We start from the raw sequence: 25715 nt of genomic DNA on the forward strand, positions 1-25715 counted from the left end.
CTGTCGGCTCGCCTAGTCAAAGGCAAGATGGGTCGACATAGCAGTCAAAAATCCAGTTTCTCCCGTAACATTGGGGTCTGGGCCAATAAAGGAGCTGGGAAAACCGAGATCAAACGGAACGATGCTCTCAAGGAAACTGATCTGCTCTGGAGATAGCTTGATGCTTAAGGCTTCAATATTTTGCTTGAGATGTTCGGTTTTTCTGCCTCCCACGAGCGGGTATACGCGGCTGGTCTTTGACCGTACGTAGGCAAGTGCAATTGCGGTAATCGATTCGGTGTTATGCTCCTTCGCCACCTTCTCCAAAGCTTCGCAGACCTTGATCTCGTTTGGAGTTTGGTCTGCAGGACCAAAAAAAGTACGTATGTTTTCTCCGTTGTTCTTCTTTTCCTCCAAACTCTTTTTCGTTTGGAACCGGCCGCCACCCAACACATCCCAGGGGACGAGCGCCATCCCAAAAGTCCTTGCCATAGGTATAATTTCGCGTTCAAAGTCCCTTGTCATCACGTTCCACCGGCCTTGATATACACTGAAAGGGGTTTTACCATGAGCCCTAGCATATGTGTTTGCTGCAGAGACTACCCACGCAGGAGTGTCTGATACACCAAGATAGAGTACTTTGCCCTGCTGAACAAGAACATGAAGACTGTCCATGACTTCCTCGATCGAAGTCATCTGGTCCCACCAATGGACGTAGAGGATGTCAATCCAGTCTGTTTGCAGCTTGCGAAGAGAGTCGCGAACGCTCAGTTGCAAGCTACGCCTGTGATTACCGCTAAAATTCGCGCTCTTGTTCTTTCCGATCTGGTATGCCTTGTAGTCACTTGTGTATTTAGTGGCAATAACAATCTGATCACGAATTTTTCTCGAGGACATCCACTCTCCTATCCATTCCTCAGATTGCCCGTTTTGGTAATTGTTGGCAGTGTCGATAAAGTTGCCACCCGCTTCGTAGAACGCATCTAGTAACTCAAAAGAGCGCTGCTTGTCCATAGAGCCCAAAGTCTCTTCCCACGCGTCACCAATAGACATCGCCCCAAGAACAAGCGGAGAAACTCGGATACCTGCATTTTTTGACAGTATGCGGAGTCTTCCAAGCTCAGTTGGAGGCTCTGGTGCTGGGGCAAATAATTCAGACATGTTTTTTTTTGTTTCCGGTAGTTGGGAGCTGTAAAACTGGCAAAAGCGGGTATAGTGGATGCTCGAGCTTTATATGTTAGTTAGGCTGACTAATTTCGGCACTTAAGAGGGGCGCCAAGCTTCAGTACTGATTGTAGAAATCATCTAAGTTGCTAAGTTTAGCGCAAAGATTTGTCATCTAAACACTTGATCCCCCTCACTTTAGATTTTCATTGTACGACAAAGGGGAGATGACAATTGTTAACATACACGGACGTAGAACGCACGTATCACGCACGGAGTTATAACAGAGAACAGGTCTGCAGTACGTGAGGGAGCAAATCATACCTGTTTTCAACACTAGTGCTCAACAGACATTAAAACCAACAATAAAATGTTACATGTCCAGAGGTGATTCTTGCCAATTAGGGTTCATCATCTAGAAGCACACTAAGAAACAAAACTCTCAAATTCACTTTCCTGACAGACTTGGAGGTCGCTTCGACTAGTTTGTCTATTAAAAACTGTAATTACGTATTCTATTGTAACCTACATGGTTTAACGGCATAGACGTCTATGGTAGGTTCTCCGAAAGTGCAATTCATCGGAATCATGTGAAAAAAAACACCAGGCTCTTAATGTCCTTAATATAATCGGTTCGGCTAGCAGATGTATTGCATGAACAAATTATTTCATGAACGCAGTATAAATTTTAAGTCGCTGCGCTACAGCTGACGCAATTCAATAAATTCTACCTTCCTTCATGACAAAGACCAAATTTGTCTCAGGTTCATCTAAGATAGCGATGTCGTTCAATGGATTAGAATTCATCAACAAAAGATCCGCAATGAACCCTGGCTTTATTTGACCGAGCTTGTCACCAAGACCGTTCATTTCTGCTGGTGTCACTGTGGCAGATAAAAGAACTTCTTGAGCAGTCTGGACCTTCCCTCTGATAAAAAACTCCTGGGTTTGATAGCCAGCTAGCGGCCCAAGCAAATCGGAGCCATAGCATATTTTAACGCCTTTGCTTTGAGCGATTTTCAGCGCGTCTATTCCTTGGCTGAGAACCTCTGCATTTTTCTGGCTATTAACTGGCCCCAGGAAGCTTCCAAACTGGTCTGAAGCCATTATTTTGTAGGTGACTAAGGTCGGGGTCAAGTAACATCCTAGCTTAGCCATCAGTTCAGCGGTCTCCTCGTCTAAAAGGTTTCCATGTTCAATACCCCTAACGCCGAGCTTGATACAGTTTTGAATTGATTCAGCTGTGTACGCATGTGCGGTGACATAGGTGTGGTAGGTATTCGCGACATCCACGAGGGCTCTTATCTCATCGTGGCAAAATTGCACGTTAGTGATCTTGTCAGTTGGTGATGCCACACCTCCACCAGCCATTATCTTAATGAAGTCAGCACCTCTCCTGAACTCCTCTCTAGCAGCTTTGTAGCATTCGCCCACTCCATCAGCGACAACTCCAACTTGACCATAATGGCATGAGCAGGACTCAAAAGCGCTTGCAGGAAGATTTCCTGGTCTCAAGTCTCCGTGACCACCAGTTTGAGAGATAGCGTGTCCACAAGTTATCATCCTGGGGCCAATCACAGACCCATCGTTCACTGCAGCTTTGATGTAGCTTTCAGCGCCCCCACAATCCCTGACTGTTGTGAAACCTCGGGCCAAGGACGCCTCCATCGTGTACCGAACTCTAAGAAGCGAAACCGTCTTGGGCATTGTCATCAGTTTACCTATGTCGAGTTCTCCTGTCACTGAGGCCATATGAACATGATTGTCAAACAAACCTGGTGTCACGTATTTTCCAGTGCCGTCAATAATCTGGTATTCGTTACTGTCAGTATCAACTGGTTGCCCGCTGCCAAACTCTACTCTGGAAATTTTACCATCCTCTACGAATATGTATGCTTCAGGCAAAGTGGTTCCTTTGACGACATCGATAAGGTTAGTGTTTTTGATACAATGCTTTTGAAGGGGTTTGAATCTCCAAGGAACAGCCAAATCTTCTAGCTTCTTGTTGTTTCTTTCGTTTACGTCAATGAGGCAGTTTTTCATACTTGCCTTTGACTATTCTTCAAAGTTTAAGAAGAACAGAGAGACATCCTCATTTAATGCATGCTTTAAACATGTATATATACGACAAATATCACTACACCGAGAATTTGTAACTCCGGAACAAATTTTATGTCGATCATATTTGTTGAGTTCACATTAGCCATATGTTTTTCCATTATTTCTGTCAAATAACTATAAACGACGCATGGTTAGAGAACAGCTTATCAGCGGAAGCGGCGGAAGTTACGGAAAAAACGGAAGAATCGACTCTGCAATGACAAAGGGTTAGAGCGAGGAGGGGATACCTAGAGGAAAAAGGGTCCTAGATCCTCTTATCAGAGTTGAGAAACGCATTAAGCATACACCAATCTTACCACGATCAGGCGACTGCTGATAAACTAATCTTTTTCGCTATTCTGTTACCGAGAACAAGCATTTCTTGGCCGTCAACTTGAAAATTAGTCCTCTCAACAACTAGCTGATAGGCATGGGTGTTTATTAAATATTTCGACTCACGATCCTACCTATTGAAACTAATAGACAGGGTTACCAGGTGAAATTAAGAAAAAGCAACATGCATTGGTCTTTCCTTTTAGGATAGTTCGAGCAAAGCACATGTGTATGCAACGTTGGTCACGTAATAAAGAATTGCACTAGTATGAAATGTTTGGGAAGGGGTAAATGTCAGATTGTGATCGGTTCGTTGGTGTGTGATAGTGCCAAGTTGCATAATGACATATTGGTATGAAATGATATGGCACATGGACATATCATAAATACGACGGATACTCAACTAAGTATCATAGAAGGTTCACATTAACCGTTCATAGTCCAGATCAGACCACAGCGGCTTGGAGAAGGTAAGGAGTGGTACCACCAGTACGATTATCACCTTATGATTAAGACTCAGCCACGTCCCAGAAATTTTGTATAAATCCGGATGATTTCTTTGGTTTGCAAGGCATAAATCTTGGACTGAAGAAAGATGGGGGAGATATTTAGTACCATCGTCCACGAAGTAGTTAACTTTGATCATAATGGAAACCCTAGCTAAGGAATTTGAGACCCTTTCGACCAATGACCCAGACTCGCCTCAATAGTGAACTTGCTTACTCACTAGTTTTTGCAACCTTTCAAGCTAGCTGTCATATCGAAGGCGCTTGACATAAACGACGAAAAACCTTGCGTTATATCAACATATGTCCTCTGTATAATAAGGGAAGTATCCCAACATTTTCTTGCACCAAAACCCGCATGAAAGAAGCGTTGAGTTAACGAGGTTACGCTACAAGCCTATCTGCTACTGGTATGTCGGAATCCAAACAGTTTGATTAACCTCCTAAAGAATATGTAATAACAATGATAAAAAACGCGCTCAAAATCTGTTGCGCCAGACTCAACATTTCGTGAATCTCCACTAATACGAACAACGGGATTGGAAGCCTCAAAAGAATAGCATGAGTCTCAGTAAACATATCTGTGGTGTATATTCTGCTTGTCGGTCAAATCATCTATAAGATTAGTTTCAAGAGTATATCCTTCCTCCTGCAGCTTGTTTCTCTTCTTGCTTTCGAAGATAGCCTTGAATCTGTAAAAATTCAAGTAAATATCCATGATGATCCACATGATGATATTCACGATCAGACCTCCTCTATAAGTACCTACCCACCATTGAGGATAAATAATAGCCGCCGGATAGTACCCCGCAAAGAAAGCATTCGAACATACCGATTTCTTGGTATTACCCCTGACATTACTGGAGATCAAACTCAGTAAAATTGACATGATACAGGACATAACTGACCCCAGCCATGACCCCACAATTATCCACCACCCAGAGCTCTGTTTAAGAGAAAGTACCATGATGCTTCCAGCAAGTGGTACACACACAAGGGCTAAAGATATAATAGCACGCTCGCGAGGGAACAATTTCACAGCTACAACAGCAACCCAGATAAATAGAAGTTGAACTGCACCTGCAGGAGAACCATATTTCATAACTTCAAACTTATCGTAGCCGAACGAAAACAACATCAGAGACTGGAATATGATTGTTCCACTTGTCACTGTAACCAAAAATCCGAATGCTAGAGAAGAAAGGAACAGCCAGTCAAACTTAAAGCACTCAAATAGCTGGTCTTTCTTAAACTTGTTGGTGGCCGTCCTGTCGCTCTCGTCAAACAATCTTTTAACAGCAATTTCTTTTTCCCTCTTTGTCAAAAACCAAGCTGTTCTGGGCGATACTGGTATTAGGGGATAAAATGCTATGCCTGCAACAAGTGAAATAACTCCGCATGCAATGAACATTAGTTTCCAGTCCGCGACACTGCTTTTATTTGTTTTTCCTATGCCATACATCAAGAAACTTCCCACAATCTGGGCGATTGCATTCATTGATATCCAACAAGCAGTCCTTAGGGGCTGCTCTCGCTTCCTGTACCAATAGGATGTAATTAAGACGCAGACCGGTTAGACAACGGCCTCAAAGATGCCCAGAAATAATCTACCGACCCAAAACCCTTCTTTTGTGGTGGGTGCAGCCAAACACATACAGCACACAGACCAGGTTACAACACAAGCGCCCGTCATTGGGGCTCTTGGAACGATCGTCATTAGATAAGTGAACACAAAGTTTGCACCCAGCTGACCGATTGAAAAAATGGTGCTGCACCAAGAAATATCGTGTTGGCCCATTTTCAGGTCTTTCGTGAGACCAAATATAGTGGCGTAACTCAAAGATTGTTTGTCTAGGTACTGAGAAAGGAACACAAAGCACATAAGCGGAAGGATGTACAGGTCAATTTTGCGCACTAGAGCCTTTTCTTCCTCCGCTGTGAACGCAACAGTTTCGAGGTATTCGTCATTCAGAGCATCTTCATTTGTGATCTTGGCAGGTTTTTCAGTTAGACTGGAACTCCCGCTTGATATTTCAGCCTCTTCTATCGTCCCTCTCTGTACTGGTTTCTTTTCTTTTCTCATTGCTAAAACGCTGGATTGCTATTTAACAACTTCCTTGAATTGCTGGTACAACACCACGGCTAAGGTGCAGCACATCCGAATAGGTTTTCTATTCTTATAGTTTATCAGATTTAAAGCAACAGTCCAAAGAAAAGGACCAATATCTGATAGATGTTCATCGCCGATAAAAATGATGAAATTCATTTTCTGAGATCCAGGAAGTGACTTATCGCTTCATTAGGTTAGCTTGAAACAGGAAAGCTTATATGATGCGGGATGCCGTTCCCGTGAAATAGGTGATAAGAAATGATTTTTTCAATGAAGAAAACCTGCCCTAGGATCTTTGCAATAGTTTTTGGAGGTCTCATCGCACTACTATCTCTCTCTCTGTTATTTTTCATATCGAACACTGCAGCTGGACTTTCTGTTAAGAATTTTATTCCGTTTCCGTCGCCTTCATCCGCCTCTCTCAAATCACGTGGAGATAGACCTCAAAGTTAGGATGTCACCAGAGTATGAAACAATCTCTGTGTAGCCGGAAACATATTAGAAGTTGAAGTTGGAATGAGTTGAGATCTGGAATGTACTAGCGACCTGGTGCCAAACAAATGATTGTTGAAAAGCATTTTGGGTTGAACGCTAATGAAACATATCAATAACTGTTAAAATCTAATTATATTATTTTTATGCAAACGTGAATTTGCAGCTCAATGTTTTTCAGGCCTTTGTTTTGTCCCTTTTCTCATCTATATGATATGCAATAGTTTCTTTTCTTTAGAAACGAAAAAAGATGATAGACTCCGATTTGACGTCCGCAAGTCCAGAAAGTGCACTTTGGAAACGTCGATTGTGACAATTCAGCTGTATGGCAAGAAAAGTCAAATTGCAATCAATCACGTGCCTAAAACTTTGAACTAGTGGCACTTTACATCCTGAATGGCGAAGACAGGCCAAGAAAGGTGAGCTCAAATATTACCGTAAGATGAAAAAGGCCTTAGATGAAAGCTCGTAGGCCTCCTTTTATGATTCCTTGCTGTACCTGGAGGCCCCGCTTGCTGCGGTTACGATGTTTACTTGCAGTCTAAGAATGGCTGTTCCGCTCTGCCAAATTCAACAGTCTCAAAAAACGTTGCCTAAGATTTTTCAGTGAGCTTGCATAGGTCCAAAGGGCGAAAATTTTGGATAGCTGCAAAATGGTTCAAGGACCTTAGGAAAAGGCCCTTATGCAGTCCCAGCTACACCAGTGATAATAGCTGGAGACTGAGACAAAACTTGGCTAATCTGTCCAGTAGCCGGCTTTTATTAAATTTAAACATAAAGCACTAGGTAGCCAGATGCAAAATATGCGGTAATGCGTAGAATTGCTATTACTGTTGTTTTGAGCGCTGTAACGACCTAGTGGCGTCGTATAGATCTCTATTCCGGCAACTTGAATGATATTTTCTTTCGCCCTTTAGATCTTGTCTTCGCTTTGACATTTTTATGCGACGTTCTGCTACTCCTGGTAATTTCATCATAATATACAAACCATCCAAGAATCAGAAACCTTCTCTGGCATACCTTGGTATAAAGGGTTCTTTAGAGTGATAACATTAGAAAAACTCGAGGAAATTGTGATTGTTGCTGAAAATCATATTGAAACAAAAACGAAGAAAGAACGGTTCTCAAAATGTCAAAAGTCTTGAATATTTTCTCTATTGAGTTTGATTTTGTTTTGTTGAACCTTCCTCGAATGGCTAAAGTTAACGAGGCGAGTCTGGGTCATTGGTCGAAAGGGTCTCAAATTCCTTGGCTAGTGTTTCCATTATGATCTAAGTAAACTACTTCGTGGACGATGGTACTAAATATCTCCCCCATCTTTCTTCAGTCTAAGATTTATGCCTTGCAAACCAAAGAAATCATCCGGATTTATACAAGATTTCTGGGACGTGGCTGAGTCTTAATCATAAGGTGATAATCGTACTGGTGGTACCACTCCTTACCTTCTCCAAGCCACTGTGGTCTGATCTGGACTATGAACGGTTAATGTGAACCTTCTATGATACTTAGTTGAGTATCCGTCGTATTTATGATATGTCCATGTGCCATATCATTTCATACCAATGTGGCATTATGCAACTTGGCACTATCACACACCAACGAACCGCTCACAATGTGACAATTTTTTCTTCTTACGAGGAATTACCATCAATTTTGTAAACTTAAGATTGATCTCCATTCGCTCTCGTATCATCAGAATAGGTCCAGCAAAGTTCCTATCTTTTCGGGCCGAAAGAGAATTTGAAAATCAATAATACCCCTAAAAGGCTGTCTGCTGTTGCAAATAATTTGTATTGTCTTTTAATGAAGAAACGTCGCGGGGAAATTTAATTTCTTTTTTCTTGAAAATTGAAAGAGTACCTGATGGTCATTTCTTCAAACAATGTTTAGCATGACAAATGCTGATAGGAAGCTCGCCAGTTAAAATCTTGTGTAACGAATTCGAATGACAGATTTTGATAGGGTACCTTACAAACGGAATGACCATCGTCTGAAAGTCTGGAATATAAATACACAATGAAGGCGCACAGTAAGGCCAAACATAAAAAAACTAAATAGGATACCAAAAATAATGTCAAGCGTTATTCATCCTGTTTGCCACATAATCGAAGTTGAAGAAGGTACAAAACTATGGTATCGGGAAGCTGGCGCAAAAACCAGCCCCGCGATATTATTACTTCACGGTTATCCAACCTCTTCAAACATGTTCAGAGATTTAATTCCTATGATCGCCCCTCATTTTCATGTCCTTGCTCCAGATCTTCCAGAATTTGGGTTCACTACCGTAAACGATAATTACACCTACACTTTTGATAACCTAGCTGAAACAATCCTCAAATTTACTAAAGCAATAGGTTTATCCAAGTACATCATCTATATTTTTGATTATGGAATGCCCGTTGGGTAGAGATTAGCGTTAAGGGAACCCTCCTCTGTGATTGGTTTGATAGTCCAAAATGGTAATGCATACGAAGAAGGTCTGGACAACAAATTTTGGGGTCCTTTGAAAGAGTATTGGAAAACTGATGAAGGAAACCCCCAATTAGTGAATCAGTTGAAGAGTTTTGTTGACGATCCTAATAATATCTCCCGTCAGTACTATGAAGGTGTTTCAAACTCAGAATCTATTGACCCTTCCGGCTACACCCTTGATATTGCTTTACTAAAGCGGCCAGAGCAGTCCAATATCCAAGTAAAGCTTTTCTATGATTATCAAAAAAATGTTGAACTGTACCCAAAATTTCAAAAGTATCTTAAAACTACGGATTTTCCAGTCCTTATTGTGTGGGGCAAAAATGATGCCATTTTCACCTGTGATGGGGCCGAAGCGTACAAGAGGGACGCAAAAAACGCCATCGTTAAGTTCTTCGATACTGGACACTTTGCCTTGGAGACTCATGCAGTTGAAATCTCCAATCGAATTATTCAACATTATGGAACCTCCATGTCATCCTAACACGTATCTGGGTTTAAAAGAGTTTCATCTGGAAGGATTGCCTGGATCAAAAGCGTTTCAATGCTACAGCCAGCTAAAGATGACACATATCATCAGCCAATCCTTTATATAAGTTCCATTAGGTAGTATCCCTAGGGAAATATTTTGTCAAACCAAAATCCTGCCTATATTAAACACAGCCTCCGAAAACTTTCAGCATCCGTTTTCAATATCAAACCTGATTAGTAACTGCTACTAAAACCATACTGCAACAAAGAAACTGGCACCTCGCTATGCAACTCTTCATAATGCTCAACTAGCTCAGAAAAAGACGATGAAATCCAGCCATTACACTCCAAGTGCTTACAACGGAGCGTCGACCACTTGCTAGCTTCTTGGATATAGTCTTTAGTGTAAGTATCCTCACACTCGCTATAAAATGTTTCAATCAATTTATCACTTTCCTCAATGCCCGAAAACTTTAGAGTTGGCGGAGGGCTCAATTCAAACTCTTCCGGCGCAATAATACTGGTTATAAGCTTCTCGAGCAAATGATCAGATAAGCCCCATTCTGTATCAAAAATTTCTTGACAATTATTGTCAGATTCTGATCGGTTCGTTGGTGTGTGATAGTGTTGCTGTTATCCTAATTTATCTTATGCGCCCCCTGTTGATAACAAATCGAGATCAGAAGTTATAAAACTCTGATTTTTGGAGGAAAAGGTTCAGATCATTAATTACGCATCTTATGAAGCTGACTTTAAGCGGCTTAATCAAGTGAAGTATCTAATCTCTAGACCTTAAGCAACGTTGAGGTCTGTGAATTTAAATTTCAGCATGCCGGTGGAGAGTTTTAAATCTACAGCGTCGTTTCTTTTGCGCTCATCACTTTAGCAATGTAGATTGCTGTCAACATGAGGAAAGTATTATAGTGGCAGGGAAGAATGGCAGTTTTGGAGCCCAGGTACTGCGGCAACAAATAATCATGGGGTATCTGAAGCTTAGTTCAAGATTACAGTGTGTTTAGCTCATTATTAAAACCGCATGCATAACCACCCTTTTGGAGTTAAAAACACTAATTAAAGCAATCAAGCTTAAGATGTTTATGGAAGGGATTCGAGAGGTGCCAAAAAACGTGTTAGTCTACCAACTGGACGTGTTAGAACTTTCTGAATGCGATGTGACAGCCAAAAATGAGGTTGAGTGTCAGGCTACCGAACACGTTACACAATCTACGATACCTGATGGTTGAGAGGTAGCCAAACAAGATGATCCAGGCTATTGAGTCAACCTTGGTTGGAATTACCATAAGTAATAGTTTCCCCTTATCATTAGCCAAGCCTGCAGTCATGAAAGCACTGAACTTGGGGAACTCACCAATTGGAATAGCAACAGAAACCTGTAGGAAGAAGTTGAGATTCGTGCCTATTTTTTGATTATTAGCAAAATCAAGCAGTTTAGAGTGGATATTCCAGGTTAAAGGCAGAGGATATGGGTGCATTCCACTCGCGAAAACTGTTTGGGTAAGTTCAATGCTGATAAGATACAAAAGCACCCACGGGGGCGTTTCGAGATTAGAAAAGACTGTTCTCTCGAACCAAGTCCTATTGAAGCAGATCAGCTTGGTTCGAGACTGGTTTTAGGAAAATGGAATAGCAGCCAGTTTTGAAAAAACTCTAGCAATGACAAACTTCACACACAGGAGAAGGTTTGCAGCTACTTTAGTACCTTTAGGAATGAAACACATACCGTACGGTCTCACAATAGCTGAACTTTGACAGAAACCGTATCTGTGTGTCTAAACACTTGCTTGTTGTGACAGTAATTAATAGACATGGGCACGTACCTGACTGAAAATGCAAGCAGGTGAATTTGGGACATGCTAAGACACGGTTAAATAGAGCTTTAGTATAGTACGTAATTTCGCTTGGTACACTCCCTAAAGGCACGCGCAACATTGTTGATGGATAATGTTCAACAGTTTAGAGCGAGTTTAAGTTGTGGGAGAGGTAATCATAATACTAAAGGGCATCGTGTTTTTGCCTAGAGAATATCGGTCCACTCATAGCTTTGATCAGGAAAATGATGTGTCTTGCGCATTAAAACTCTATCAGCATGAAATTTCAACATGCATTTATCATTCAATTAAAGTTTGAGAGGTCGAGCTAAGATACATTGTATTATATGAGGAGAGCATCAATTTTCTTTGAGAGTTGTAGAGTTTCAGTTCGTAAATCATGGGTTACTGATTGAACCTTCAGTTGATATCTTTCTACTGAGGTGAGTCTGGACCGTTGTATGAAAGATCGCTTAACTCATTGGCTAGGCTTTCCATGATAAGATCAGTGAACTACTTTGTGGATGATGGTACTAAATATTTTCCCGTCTTCTCCAAGTCCCAGGATTAGACATCTGTCCTTGATCAAGAATTTCGGGTCTTATACAAAGTTTTGAGACGTGTATTGTGTTCGAAATGACATAAGGATAGCACTAGTGGTACCACTTTACATTATTTCTGAGCTATTACCGTCTGATTTGAACAATAAACGGTCAATATGGATCCTTTCGTATATTTTAGTTCGGCACCCGTTGTATTTATGATATGCCCTTATACCAAATCATACCAGCGTGTCATTATGCAACTTTGCAATATCACACTTAAGCTATCCGATCACAATCCGACAAACGCAACGGACAAATTGTAACATAACATTAGATCTTAAAAACGAGTAGATACATCAATAACAACAGGCATTCGAACACATAAAATTTGTTAAAAGTACAAGTAATGAAGAAGTGTTCCTATAAAAGCAATCTTTCCAGATTTAGTCCAAAATTGTTATCGATTTTGCTGCATTTCTTCCTAATTCTTGACAAGCTGTAAACTACTCAAAATAATTCTGGGTCATCCACGTTCTCTGCAGAAGTCTTTACTTCAAAAGGGGTAACTTTAGTAGACTTGAACTTTCTAGCTGGAACTCCAAGCCTGAATAATTTATTTATTTCGATAAAGGTTTTTCCAGACGTTTCGGGAAGGTCGATTACTGCCCATACCAGTGTACCTACACAAAATGCCCCCAGAAAAACCCTGACTTTGCACCCCAGTTCCATTTCTCCGAATTCAACTGGTACAATATTAACACCATGGTTACAATCTGTATCACGTTGTAGGAATTACGAGCCAAAATAATTGTTTTGGTTCTCAAGCGTGAAGATGGAAGTTCTGACACTAGACAAAACACCACGGGCGCAATTCCCAGATTGTAGAAGAATGACACAACCATCAATAAAGCACCGCTCCCCATTTTTGCTCCTTTTGTATCTGAGCACCCCAGGCCGCCGATGATAAAAAACATTACTGCTTGAAAAGCCAAACCAGTCGCATAAAGGTCAAATCTGCCAACATACTTTGAAAGCCACCATGATATGAATGTTGCAGCGATACCAAGACAGTACTGAATAATACTGAACGTGAAAGATGTCTCAGTACTAACGCCAGCTTTTTCGTAAAAATATGTGGAATATCCTATGAGCGCTGCACCGCAAGTTGTTTGTCCAACCCAAGTTAGACAAGTTATTCTGGTCCTTCTGCGGTTAACCTTGTCTTTTATACAGTCCATATAACTTCCTTCACTGTCTTTCAGTTTTTGCTCCTGGTCTATGGTGAGCTTTATCTTTTCTAACTCTCTCATAACCAGTTGATCTTTTTCGACGCTTTTACCACTCAGTGTTCTTTCAAGGGATTTCCTCGCCTGGTCAATCTTTCCCTTTTTTATCAGCCACCATGGAGATTCAGGCGCTAAAAAGATTCCAATGGCCATAGGAAGAGGCCATATCCACTGCAAAGCAAATGGTAATTTGTAACCAAGTTCTGAGTTGGCATATTTATTTTGAGAGTTTTTCATTATACCCGCTGCGAAAAGCTGACCATACAACCAGCAAAGGTTGGAATAAGTAGTAAGATAATACCGTAGGGCAAGGGGACAAATTTCGGAAGCATATGAAACAGTTAAGCTTTGAAAGCATCCCCACGGCATACCACATAATGCTTCTCCCACGGCAATCATCCCTAAACTTTTGCAAAAATACAAAATGAACGTGAAAGCGGCCAGAGTAAATAATGCAAAAATCAATGTATAACGATTACCCATAAAATCCACGAAATACCCCGTTATCTGTAAACCAACAATTTCACCAGCCACATAGCAAAGACTTAAACCGATCTGCCAGGAGACCGAAATCTCCCACTCCCCAGTATGGTGATTTTCAGAGCCAAACTTATGCTGAAAAATTGGCAAAGCATAAAATGCTCCAAGAATGGCTGTATCGTAGCCTTCCATGATCAGCGTTGTCGAGACCAGTATTGACCATGCGGCAGCTTTTGGATAAGTCTTGAGGGCTTTCATGAGGGGCATTGTTCTCTCACTTTCGTCTGCCGCTTGGGCATCTTGGGTGGCATTCATTATTTCGGTAACCACGTTATCATTATCAACATCATCATCAGGACTTGTAGCTCCCGGGGCATGCTCCATATGGTATAACTCAACATCACTCTTCGTCTTCTTGAGATCTTCCATCTTTATTGAGTTTACACCTCTGTCATTAGGTAAAATATCAACTTCAGAGCTACCAGATCCACTGTTGATATTTTTTCTGTTTACCAGCGACGATATACCCTTCATTATTTATTTGTAGTGTTCTTTGGCTACTCCTGCTAAGATCCCAACAGTTTTTTATGAAGACCTAAATTGCGTACCTATATATATATGAATGCAAAATCCATGGTCGCAGCAAGTCTATTTTTTGAAGTTGGTCGGAAATGCATTGATAGCACAAGCCTAAGTGTCTGAACAGTTATGAATTCAGCCTGCTTCCTTTCTAATTCGTGTTCTAAGCTGCTTCCATCACCCCACCCCCGCGTTCGAGCATTACGAAATAGGCGGTTACCGAGAATCATGCTGCAATTTTCCACATCTTTTGAAGCGTGTTGCATGTTTGCACCGGGTATTCTAAGGCGGCCTCAACTATGCCAAGATGGACGGGGCACCATGCGGATTTTAGAGAAAACGTCAAGTTAGCAATATACACTTAGACGGACACGTAGGTACATGCGGTAACCCCGCAAAAATGCGGAAAAAAATTCCGTCGGTTGAATAAAAAAGAAAACACATTTTCCGGCCTTCCGAGTATTCCGCAGCAGATCAGCAATATGCAAAAGGGCGGAACGGGCGTGAAACGTTTTGCGCACAGCTGAAGCAACTAGATAAGCCGGGTTTCTTAGATCCGTAATCTCGTGTTATTCTATTTCTCCGCACCTTTGCATATTGTCCAATCTTAGTTGTACGCCAAAATTCTGCTCGTAAAGAGAATATCTTTTTCCCGCTGGTGCATAACGTCAAGATTTCTAGCTCTGCTAAGGTATTCATGAACGCGGCCTATATAAGTAAGGATAAGCCGACCTTCTGCAAATACAATTTTAATCAATTCATTTTTGAAACACCAATCTTCTCAGGTACTAAACATTGCAATGACCATTTCTGAGCATCCAGAAACCCTCTCGAAGTGGTGGAAAGAAGCCACCATCTATCAAATTTACCCCGCAAGCTTCAAAGATAGTAACGATGATGGATGGGGTGACTTGAAAGGGATTACTTCTAAACTTGAATATCTAAAGAAACTGGGAGTTGATGCTATCTGGGTTTGTCCATTCTACGATTCACCTCAGCAAGATATGGGATATGACATAGCGAACTACGAGAAAGTCTGGCCAACTTATGGTACCAACGAAGAATGTTTTGAGCTAATAAATAAAACACATGAGTTGGGCATGAAATTCATTACTGATTTGGTTATTAACCATTGCTCTTCCGATCATGAATGGTTTAAGGAAAGCAGGTCCTCAAAGAGCAACCCAAAGCGCGATTGGTTCTTTTGGAGACCACCCAAAGGCTATGAAAGTGATGGTAAACCAATCCCTCCCAATAACTGGAAGTCTTTCTTTGGTGGCTCTGCATGGAGCTTTGACGAACATACTAATGAGTTTTACTTACGGTTGTTTGCATCTCGTCAACCGGACTTGAACTGGGAAAATGTTGATTGCAGAAAGGCAATTTATGAGAGCGCTGTTGGCTACTGGTTAGATCATGGAGTTGATGGTTTCCGGATTGATACCGCTGGTCTATACTCAAAGCGCCCCAATCTACCTGACTCGCCAATTTTTGATGTTGACTCAGATCTCCAGCATGCAAACTGGGGATCTCACAACGGACCTAGGATCCACGAATTCCACCGCGAATTGCGGAAATTTATTGACGATAGGGTAAAGGATGGCAGAGAGATAATGACTGTTGGTGAAGTAGCTCACGGTAATGATAACCCCCTATACAGCTGTGCCTCTCGGCAAGAAATGAACGAGGTCTTTAGCTTCCGGCATGTTGACATCGGTACCAGCCCATTTTTCAGATACAATACAGTTCCCTTCACTTTAAAAGACTGGAAGCAAGCTATTGCCGACAACTTTTTATTTATCAATGGAACCGATGCATGGGCTACTATCTACATCGAGAATCACGATCAACCACGGTCTATCACGAGGTTTGGTGACGATTCGCCAAAGTACCGTACTTTATCTGGTAAGCTGCTGGCACTATTGGAATGCTCTCTAACTGGAACTTTGTATGTTTATCAGGGTCAGGAAATAGGCCAGGTCAACTTCAAGGACTGGCCCATCGAGAAATATGAGGACGTCGACGTTAGAAACAACTTTGAAATAGTCAAGAACAAATATGGTGAGAATTCAAAGGAGATGCGACTATTTTATGAGGGAATCGCTTTAATGTCTAGAGACCATTCAAGGACTCCTATTCCATGGTCACCAGAGGTTCCAAATGCTGGATTTTGTGGAACAGCAGCAAAACCTTGGTTTTCTTTGAATGAGTCTTATAAAGAAGGAATCAATGTTGCCGAGGAATTAGAGAATGCAGATTCAGTTCTTAACTTTTGGAGAAAGGCTTTGGAAACTAGAAAAAAGCACAAAAATGTTATGATTTACGGATATGACTTTGAGTTCATCGACTTGGATAGCGAAAAGCTGTTCAGCTTTACGAAGCAGTATGAAGATAAGGTCCTGTTTGCGGCATTCAATTTCAGTGGGGAACATGTTGAGTTCAAGCGCCCCGATAAAAATGCGTCTCTATCTCTGATCCTCGGGAATTATAACGAAGCTGATACTTCTTCAACGATTTTGAAACCATGGGAAGGCAGACTCTACTATGTTAACTAGAGAATTGTTCCGGTTGAGTAGTACAGATTCGTCAAATTGGGATTAAATCATTGGTGTGTAATAGTGCCAATTTGCATAATGACACATTGCTATGAAATGACAGAGAAAAAGAACATCATAAATGTAACGGATGCCGAACTAAAACATACGAAAGGTTCCATATTGACCGTTCATAGTCCAGATCAGACCATAGTGGCTCAGATAAGATGACAGGTGTACCATTAGTGCTGTCCTTATTTCATTTCAAACACAATACACGTCTCAAAACTTTGTATAAGACCCGGAGTTTTTGATCAAGGACAGGTGTTTATCCTGGAACTTGGAGAAGACGGGAAGACATTAAATACCATCATCCACAAAGTAGTTCACTGATCTTATCATGGAAAGCCTAGCCAACGAGTTTGGCAATATCTCATACAACGACCCAGACTTGCCTCTATAAGATTAAAATTGTAGGATCGTAACCGAATCGCGGATGTGTGATAGTGCCAAATTGCATAGTGTCTCATTAGTACAGAGTGACTTAACACGAGATAAGTTATGACAACAGTACAGCCCAAACAGAACATGATGCACAATTGTGACCAGGAGACAGAACCAGTAGTGACTAGGAAAAGAGAGAGATGACTGACTCCACAGGTGCAGCTAAGTCACGGGTGCAATTTTCACTTTACGGTTAAGCTCAGCCACGTTCCAGAAATTTTCTATAAATCCGGATGATTTCTTTGATTTGCAAGACACGAATCTTGGACTGAAGAAAGGTGGGGGAGATATTTAGTACCATCATCCACGAAGTAGTTTAATTAGATTATAATGGAAACACTAGCCAAGGAATTTGAGATCTTTTCGACCAATGACTCAGACTCGCCTCATTATGGTAGCGCCGCTAAGAATGCCACTGCTATTGGAAATGATAACAAGCATCAGAAGATCAAGGAAAATCAAGAGCAGTCTGCAATCGATGGATACTCGCGTGATGATGGAAGATCTCCCCGTGCAAGAGTCACCGATCATGATGATTTGTTCGACACATGGGTGACGGCATCAAAAATTAAGGCAAAAAATAGGGATGGCCAAAGAACTGATTTGGTCTATGGGGATGTGGAGGAATCGTTCCACCAAGTCACTAAGGTTGCCGGATTCTTACCATTTATAACGAAAATATTATCCCTGACCATGATGGATCATGTGTAAGAGAACCAACCTTAGCAGAAAAGAAAGCCATTGCTCGTATAATGGATACCTATGTGGATTATGAAGCGTATCCCGGATGGGTAACTCCTCCGAGCGGTGGCCTAAGTGGGTACAAAACCTTCCGTGAAGCTGCTATGCTAGTAAGTACTGATGCTTCGAAGAATTCGATTAGTCGTAAATGGGACGAGTTGATCTTGGACAAATACACCAACCTCTTTGTCTACGTCGAGGAGGCTAAAGAGTTGATTGAAGACTCATTGAAGTATGGTGTTTTTAAGAACAAGAACGAGGCCATTTTTAAACTATACCAAAGTATCAAGCCGGGAATCCCACTCAAACCTGAGATGTGTATAACGCACGATGTGGACGGTATCTTGAAACGTATCTTCCAGTATGGCGAATTTTGCAAATCGGCAGGACAAGTCACCTGGCGCAAGAACATAGAAAACTACCAGACCTCCAAGCAAATCAGATGCTACTCATGCAGCGGGATAGGTCACACAGCTAGCAGATGCCCTGAAAATGATACCTTTAACAGTAAAGGTCACAAACCCAAGTACCAGGGAGGCTACCCAAGACGGAACTTCGATAAAAACATGCACAAAAAACATCTTAGGCAAATTGTCCACAGAGAGGGCTATGAAGAGTCCCAATAGATTGAGAAACACGCAGCGGTTTCTGCTGGACAGTGGAGCTTCTTTTTCTATATTTACAAACGCCGAGTTCTTTACAGCATTGCACCAAGTAGAAGATGACGACGAGATGTTCGATGCACAAGACCAACAGATTGCCCTAAAAGGCAAGGGAACTGTGACATTGAACCTCGGAAGGGTGGTAAGACTCGAAGCATACTTATCCTCGGATATATTCTGTGACATCATATCCACACCCCAACTAGAAAAATTTGGAATCTATCCAAACTTTGAGACGCGCAGCTTGCGAAACCAAGACGGAATCGAAGTAGCGAAGTTAATAAAACACCAAGAAGTTTATTGGTTATCAAATGACGTGGCAGATAAAGCTAAACACGCCAAAATCAACAAAGTCAAGGCTCTGACCAAGTCTAGTAAGAAAATACCACTCGCTACACTACACGAATCATCAAGCCATATCAACGTGAAATACATCAAGAAGTCAGTCGAGTTAGGACTAATAGCAGACGTCAGAACTAGTGACGTAGATTGGAGTAGTATAGACTGGTTTAATTGTGAATCCTGTATGGCAGGCAAAGGCAAGCGGCACAATCATGTACCAAATTCACGCGAGACCTATCAGGCCAGATACTCAGCCTTAGAGTTTCTGCACACAGACATATTCGGTCCAATGCACCATATGCCGGCCAGAATTCCGAAATACTTTATAACGTTCACAGATGAACGAACCCGATACAGGTGGGTGTTCCCACTATTATACAAAAACGAGAAGGCTGTGCTCGACACATTTGAACACTTGATTTCTCACATACATCGACAACACGGAGTAAAGGTGAAAGCCTTCCAAATGGATAAAGGAAGCGAATACACCAACCAGTCGATCCGATCCTTCCTAGCAAGCGAGGGAATCGACACGTATTACACATCCGTCGGCGACTCCTCTTCACGCGGAATAGCAGAACGATTAAATCTAACATTAATGAACGACTGCAGAACAATACTCGAAAACTCAAAGATGCCTAAGCACTTATGGTTCCATGCGGTACGAGCGGCATGTAATCACCGCAACTCGCTCTTCAATCCTAAGCTTGGAACATCATCTCGATCAAAGATAGGATTATCACCTATCCGTGCGCAGGGATTACCCCGTTTTGGACAACCTTGTATGGTACACGATCATCTGGCGCTTAAGAGAAAGCTAAAAGAGCGGAGTATTCCAGGATACATCCTACGAAAGTCAGAGACTTCGTATGGTTTTCTTATCTACATACCCAGTACCGGTAGGGTGGTAGACACACAGAACTACGATATCATAGACAGGCATAGAACAATACTCCCGGAGGATGGTTCAGATCTGGAATTTGAACACTCAGATACTGATATAACCGACACGGATGAATCGCCATCGGATACAGGAAACGAACAAGATCCAAATAAACACCCCAGTAATGTAACGAGGACCCGATCAGGGGAGTGCTACAGCTCCGGAGAATCTGACATAGAATCAGATACCTACCAAGACGTCCCGATGATTACTCAGAATATAGAATTTACTCCAGCTGAAGAGATTGAAGCCAATCCAGATCAAATCATAGTCCAAGAAATGAGAACTTCTCATATTTCCCCTGAGGGTGGTAGTGATGAGACGTCAGAAGAAGAGCATACGCTGACGTTCGAGACAAACGAGGACCAGGATTATAATCAGGGAGAAAATGGAGAAGAAAATAATGATAGCAGTGAAGATTCAGACGACGAAGAGATCAAGACAAATGAGGACATTTTTGCAGAAATTACAAAAGATCCACTACCTCGAGGGAGCAGAAAGCGTAAGCTCCCCACAGAACCCGAACACGAGACAGTCGAGTGGAAGAGAAAGAGAATAAATTATATTAGAGCAATGAGGCACAAAAAGGCCATTCCAGAAATAGCAGAAAAATCAATCCAGTACAGAGATGCGATTACAAGGAATAAAAGCCACAGCGAAAGAAATGAATACAAGGCAGCATATGATAAGGAGATTGATCAACTCGAAAAGCATAAGACCTGGGATCTGAGCAATCCAATAGACGTACACTCGGTACCAGCAAGCAAGATAGTAAGCTCAATGTTCATTTTTACTACCAAAAGAGACGGTAGAAGGAAATGTAGATGTGTGGCGAGAGGCGATAGACAAAAACCGGGAACGTACGATCCGGATGCCGAAGCCTACACAGTTGCTCACGAGGCATTAACAATGTGCCTGGCCATCGCCTTAGAACAGGGATGGGCCATAAAACAATTGGATATAACATCCGCATACTTATACGCTCCATTAAAAGAAGAGCTCTATATTAAGGCACCGCCCCATTACGGACTAAGAGACAAGGTATTCAAGCTCAACAAGTCACTATACGGACTAAAACAATCAGGAGCTAATTGGTACGAGGTTATTAAGAAGTTCCTCACAAGCGAATGCGAATTAAAAGAGATTAAGCAATGGCCCTGTGTAATGGTGAGAAGAAAGAAGGAAGAAACCTTGGTGGTAAACCTATTTGTTGATGACATGATAGTCATGACAAGCAATGAAGAATTATATGAAGAATTATTGAACAACTTGAAAAGAGAATTTGAAACAAAAGTCGTGGCAGAAGGAACCCCAGAGAACGACGGGTTCGCCAAATACGACATATTAGGATTAGAAATCGAATACAAAAGGTTTGATAGAATGTTGATTGGGATGGAGAAGACTATTATCGAGAAGCTCCCAAAATTAGATCTACCATTACAAGGCAAAAAGGAAAGATTCGTGCCAGGCCAGCCTGGACGTATACTAGATCTATCCAACAAAGAATTATTATTATCGAAAGAAGAGTTTGACAGCAAGGTTAATCATATGCAGAAGATCGTGGGACTACTGTCATACATAACCCACAAATGCAGGTTTGAAATGGCATACTATGTTAACATTCTGGCTCAGTAAACTTTGTTTCCGTGCGATGAGGTATTCGAGTTAGTACTACAATGTGTTCAGTACCTCTGGACCAACAAACATAAAAAGCTGACCTGGATTAGATCCAAAGACGATAATAACATCAGAATTGATGCCATAGCCGATGCTTCCCATGCTACCCAAGAGGAATACAAATCACAGCTCGGATATTTTTACAAGATCAACGGACATATCGTGTTTGCGAGGTCCACACGGTCAACGATAAGTTGTGTTTCCTCAACAGAAGCAGAGTTGAATGCTTTGGTCAACTCATTCCCAAAGCTAAAGAGCCTACAGCAAATCGCCACCGATTTGGGATTCAATTCCCAAGCTACAGTTTTTACCGATAGTCAAACGGTAATAGCATCGATAACAAAAACAGACACGTCTAAGTTTCGAAACCGATTTTTTGGAAGCAAAGCTTTTAGACTAAGACAAGAATATGATGCAGGCGAGTTTCAGGTCGAGTACGTAAGTACTAAAGACAACACGGCAGATATTTTAACCAAACCACTGTCCGTGAAAATATTCCAAAACTTAACTGATTCGTGGATGAAATGATTATGAATTGGCACTATGGGTGGTATGTCAGATTGTGATCGGTTCGTTGGTGTGTGATAGTGCCAAGTTGCATAATGACACATTGGTATGAAATGATATGGCACATGGACATGTCATAATTACGACGGATACCCAACTAAGTACCATAGAAGGTCCACATTAACCGTTCATAGTCGAGATCATAATGGAAACCCTAGCCAAGGAATTTGAGACCCTTTCGACCAATGACCCAGACTCGCCCAAATAACTTCTACTTCAGGAGTTTGACAGATTGTTATTTTTGCAACGCGGGGGCCAAACTGTTTATTTCGGAGACTTAGGCGAAAGATGCCAAACTATGATCGATTATTTTGAAAAGAATGGAGCGCACCAGTGTCCGAAGGATGTTAATCCCGCTGAATGGATGCTTGAAGTTATCGGTGCTGCTCCAGGCTCTCATGCTGACCAAGATTATCATGAAGTTTGGAAAGCCTCTAAAGAGTGTAAGGCAACACAGGCAGAACTGGAATGGATGGAAAAAGAGCTCGTAAAAAAGTCGCAGGACAATTTTGAACGGGGCGAGTTTGCTTCTTCTCTTCTATTTCAATACTTTTTTGTAACGAAACGGTTGTTTCAGCAATATTGGCGCACGCCGTCTTATTTGTGGTCCAAAGCAATTTTGACTCTGTTTTCGCAAATATTCATTGGTTTCACTTTCTTCAAAGCGGACAGATCTTTACAAGGTCTGCAAAATCAAATGTTGTCTGTTTTCATGTTTACGGTGGTTTTCAACCCTACTGTGCAGCAATACCTTCCAACATACATTTCCCAAAGAGATTTGTATGAAGCAAGAGAACGGCCTTCTAAAACGTTCTCCTGGATTGCCTTCATCCTCTCACAAATAACTGTCGAGATTCCATGGAATTTCACTATTGGTACACTTGGCTTTTCCTGTTACTACTACCCTGTAAGTTTCTACAGAAACGCGTCTTTTGCTAATCAATTACACGAGAGGGGGGCTCTTATCTGGCTGTTTTGTACCGCATTTTATGTTTTTACTGGATCTATGGCCCAACTTTGCGTCGCTAGCCAGGAGGTTGCTCAATCTGCTGGTCATATAGCATCATTGTTGTTTGTTTTGTCTTTGTCTTTTTGTGGCGTGATGGTTACACCCAACAACATGCCTGGATTTTGGAAATTCATGTATCGGGTCTCACCCTTGACATATTTTATTGATGGCGTGCTTTCTACAGGTATTGCAAACTCAAAAGTCGAGTGTTCGGATTATGAATTTGTTACTTTCACGCCACGTTCCGGCCAAAACTGTGGTGAATATATGGCATTATACATTGACGCTGCGGGCACGGGCTATATAAAGGACTCTGGCGCTACAGTCAAGTGTTCATTTTGTCCAGCTTCTTCCACGAATGCTTTTCTAAAAATGGTGAGCTCAAATTATAGCCATAGATGGAGAAACTATGGTATATTTTTGTGTTACATTTGTTTCAATATTTTTGCATCAGTGTTTTTGTACTGGCTCGCAAGAGTTCCTAAGAGAAAGGCTGGCAGCTGATAAAGGAAACCCTGAAGCTGATAGTTAAGGTACCAAATGGGGAGCTGAGTATGCTGCACCTTTGTCATAAATATGATACCCCCTTCATAACTTTTGATTCGTTGAAATAAGTTCCTAAAACAGATATCCTCAGTTAACTAAGAAGAGAATTTCCTATTTGTAAAATTGTCGGGTTGTAATCGGATTATTGTCGTGTAATAGTGCCAAGTTGCATAATGCCACATTGGTATGAAGTGATACGTTTAAGTGATGCTACTGCTGCTGATAAGTGGGGGAGTATGGTGGGTTTTCTTGTATTTATGCCCATCCTTTGGGGGGATCCTTCCATAATGTATATTTTTGAAAACACCCAAAACTGTGTGCTCCCTGATGAAGAGCTTGCGAGAGTGTGAACATGGCGTGGCTTGTCCCTGCGTCACGTGTGTCTTTCTTCAGACACGTGCTACTCTCTCGTCACATGCTCCTGTGACCTGTCACCTGTCACCTGCTTCTCACCAGTCACGTGCCTTGATTACTCCGAGTGCCATCCCGACTCATATTCTTACGCTTTTGGGTAGTTTGCCATTCGCCATTCGCCATTTGCCATTTGCCATTCCCCCCGCGTGGATTTCGTTAAGTACTGCACATTCTTGATCGCGATATGGGCTGCACAAATCATATCTATCGATAAACAATTGGCTTATCTTGGAGTGCTGCCTGCTGTAATAAAAGGTCTTTTCCTCATCCTCCTTCTCCTCTCACTATAAACCTCCCACCTCTCTCCCACCAAATGTCACCTCCACTAATTAGAAATACTCCTGTTTTGGATATCCGTAGTTTCCCCTCCTGCTCCGGCACTCGGTGTTTGAGAGCGAGGGACCACATCATCTCTTACGGAAGTTCATAGAGCAAAAGGCAGAGATGCAGAAGGCCGCAAACCACTTGGACGGCTACCTGATATTTGTTAATAGCCGCAACAGACCGGTGCCAAAGCTGTAGGACTGGGCGGTGCGCCAACTGCCGGTGACGCGAGTAGGAGCTACGGGGAGGGCTGTAGTAGGGTCACATGGTGTAGAGGTGGTTGTACGGGCATGAGATGTATGGGTAGGTTTACGAATGAGCGCGGCAAGAAGGACTATGAGCGGATGCAGACAAACTTCACATGGAAGAGGGGTGATGAGGGAGTACTGCGGTGTGTTCATTTCCTGTCTAGCATTTATAGTTGTTCCTATATCGAGACAAATGGACGTTGAAAAATATATTCTGACACCTAAATATGAAAAGTGGGCTCGTAGATTGACTTCATTGAAGGATTAAAAGAATCATTTCCCAAGTCCTCAACTAGGAGCTGTAGAGCTCGTGCAGTGAGCGTAGTACTAGTGTCCTGACACCCTCATTGTGGAAGTGCTCTAACTGTGTCTATACCGTCTACAGCACCAGTAATCACTGAATACGTGAGGGTGTAGTCAGATATGAGGTAGGCAGTAATGGGTCCTGGAGGGCCGTCTCCCACAGAGTCATCTGCCATCATGTTCTTCTCCACAGTTGCTTTAATATATAGCGGGTGTACCAGAGGGAGTGCCCCAAGTATCCCGAGCTGTTCCAAGTGTCCGGGAGTATCAATTGGGAGTATCCGTCAGGAGTCTTGATTATAGGTATCTCTTGGGAGTGTCTGGGACGGTGGGATGTTCTAGATAGATGGAGTGTTTGAGTGAAAGAGTGTCCGAGATAGGGGAGATAGAGCAAATATCCTAGATGGAATTGTCCAAAATGTAGTTACGAGGAGTACGTGGAGTGCGTGGAGTACGTGGAGTACGTGGAGTGCGTGGAGTACGTGGAGTGCGTGGAGTGCGTGGAGTACGTGGAAAGCGGATGGAGAGTCGAGAGTTGGATATATGAGGTGAGTG

At 42.0% G+C, this 25715-nt stretch overlaps 5 protein-coding genes across 5 annotated transcripts, besides 7 other annotated features; 2 read left to right on the forward strand and 3 right to left on the reverse strand.

Moving 5' to 3' along the window:
* Positions 1 to 12: 12 nt before the first annotated feature.
* KLTH0E16852g (aldo/keto reductase) lies at positions 13 to 1140 on the reverse strand (the record flags this gene model as incomplete). Its single annotated transcript, XM_002554166.1, has 1 exon — positions 13 to 1140. One exon carries the CDS (start codon positions 1138 to 1140, stop codon positions 13 to 15), a length of 1128 nt encoding a protein of 375 aa, XP_002554212.1.
* A 720-nt stretch (positions 1141 to 1860) lies between these two features.
* Positions 1861 to 3186, reverse strand: KLTH0E16874g (KLTH0E16874p; the record flags this gene model as incomplete). The annotated part of the gene is made up of 1 exon (XM_002554167.1): positions 1861 to 3186. The coding sequence occupies one exon, from the start codon at positions 3184 to 3186 to the stop codon at positions 1861 to 1863; it is 1326 nt and encodes a 441-aa protein (XP_002554213.1).
* Positions 3187 to 3868: 682 nt separating this feature from the next.
* Positions 3869 to 4285: a long terminal repeat.
* Positions 4286 to 7887: 3602 nt separating this feature from the next.
* Positions 7888 to 8304: a long terminal repeat.
* A 4377-nt stretch (positions 8305 to 12681) lies between these two features.
* On the reverse strand, positions 12682 to 14301 carry MAL31 (maltose permease; the record flags this gene model as incomplete). The annotated part of the gene is made up of 1 exon (XM_002554168.1): positions 12682 to 14301. One exon carries the CDS (start codon positions 14299 to 14301, stop codon positions 12682 to 12684), a length of 1620 nt encoding a protein of 539 aa, XP_002554214.1.
* An 845-nt stretch (positions 14302 to 15146) lies between these two features.
* KLTH0E17006g (glycoside hydrolase family 13 protein) lies at positions 15147 to 16901 on the forward strand (the record flags this gene model as incomplete). Its single annotated transcript, XM_002554169.1, has 1 exon — positions 15147 to 16901. The coding sequence occupies one exon, from the start codon at positions 15147 to 15149 to the stop codon at positions 16899 to 16901; it is 1755 nt and encodes a 584-aa protein (XP_002554215.1).
* A 50-nt stretch (positions 16902 to 16951) lies between these two features.
* Positions 16952 to 17001: a long terminal repeat.
* Positions 17002 to 17062: 61 nt separating this feature from the next.
* Positions 17063 to 17099: a long terminal repeat.
* A 526-nt stretch (positions 17100 to 17625) lies between these two features.
* Positions 17626 to 17773: a long terminal repeat.
* Positions 17626 to 22523: a mobile genetic element.
* Positions 22303 to 22523: a long terminal repeat.
* A 91-nt stretch (positions 22524 to 22614) lies between these two features.
* On the forward strand, positions 22615 to 23829 carry KLTH0E17138g (KLTH0E17138p; the record flags this gene model as incomplete). Its single annotated transcript, XM_002554170.1, has 1 exon — positions 22615 to 23829. One exon carries the CDS (start codon positions 22615 to 22617, stop codon positions 23827 to 23829), a length of 1215 nt encoding a protein of 404 aa, XP_002554216.1.
* Positions 23830 to 25715: the final 1886 nt, after the last annotated feature.

The sequence above is a fragment of the Lachancea thermotolerans genome, assembly GCF_000142805.1.
Source record: "Lachancea thermotolerans CBS 6340 chromosome E complete sequence".
Taxonomy (NCBI): domain Eukaryota; kingdom Fungi; phylum Ascomycota; class Saccharomycetes; order Saccharomycetales; family Saccharomycetaceae; genus Lachancea; species Lachancea thermotolerans.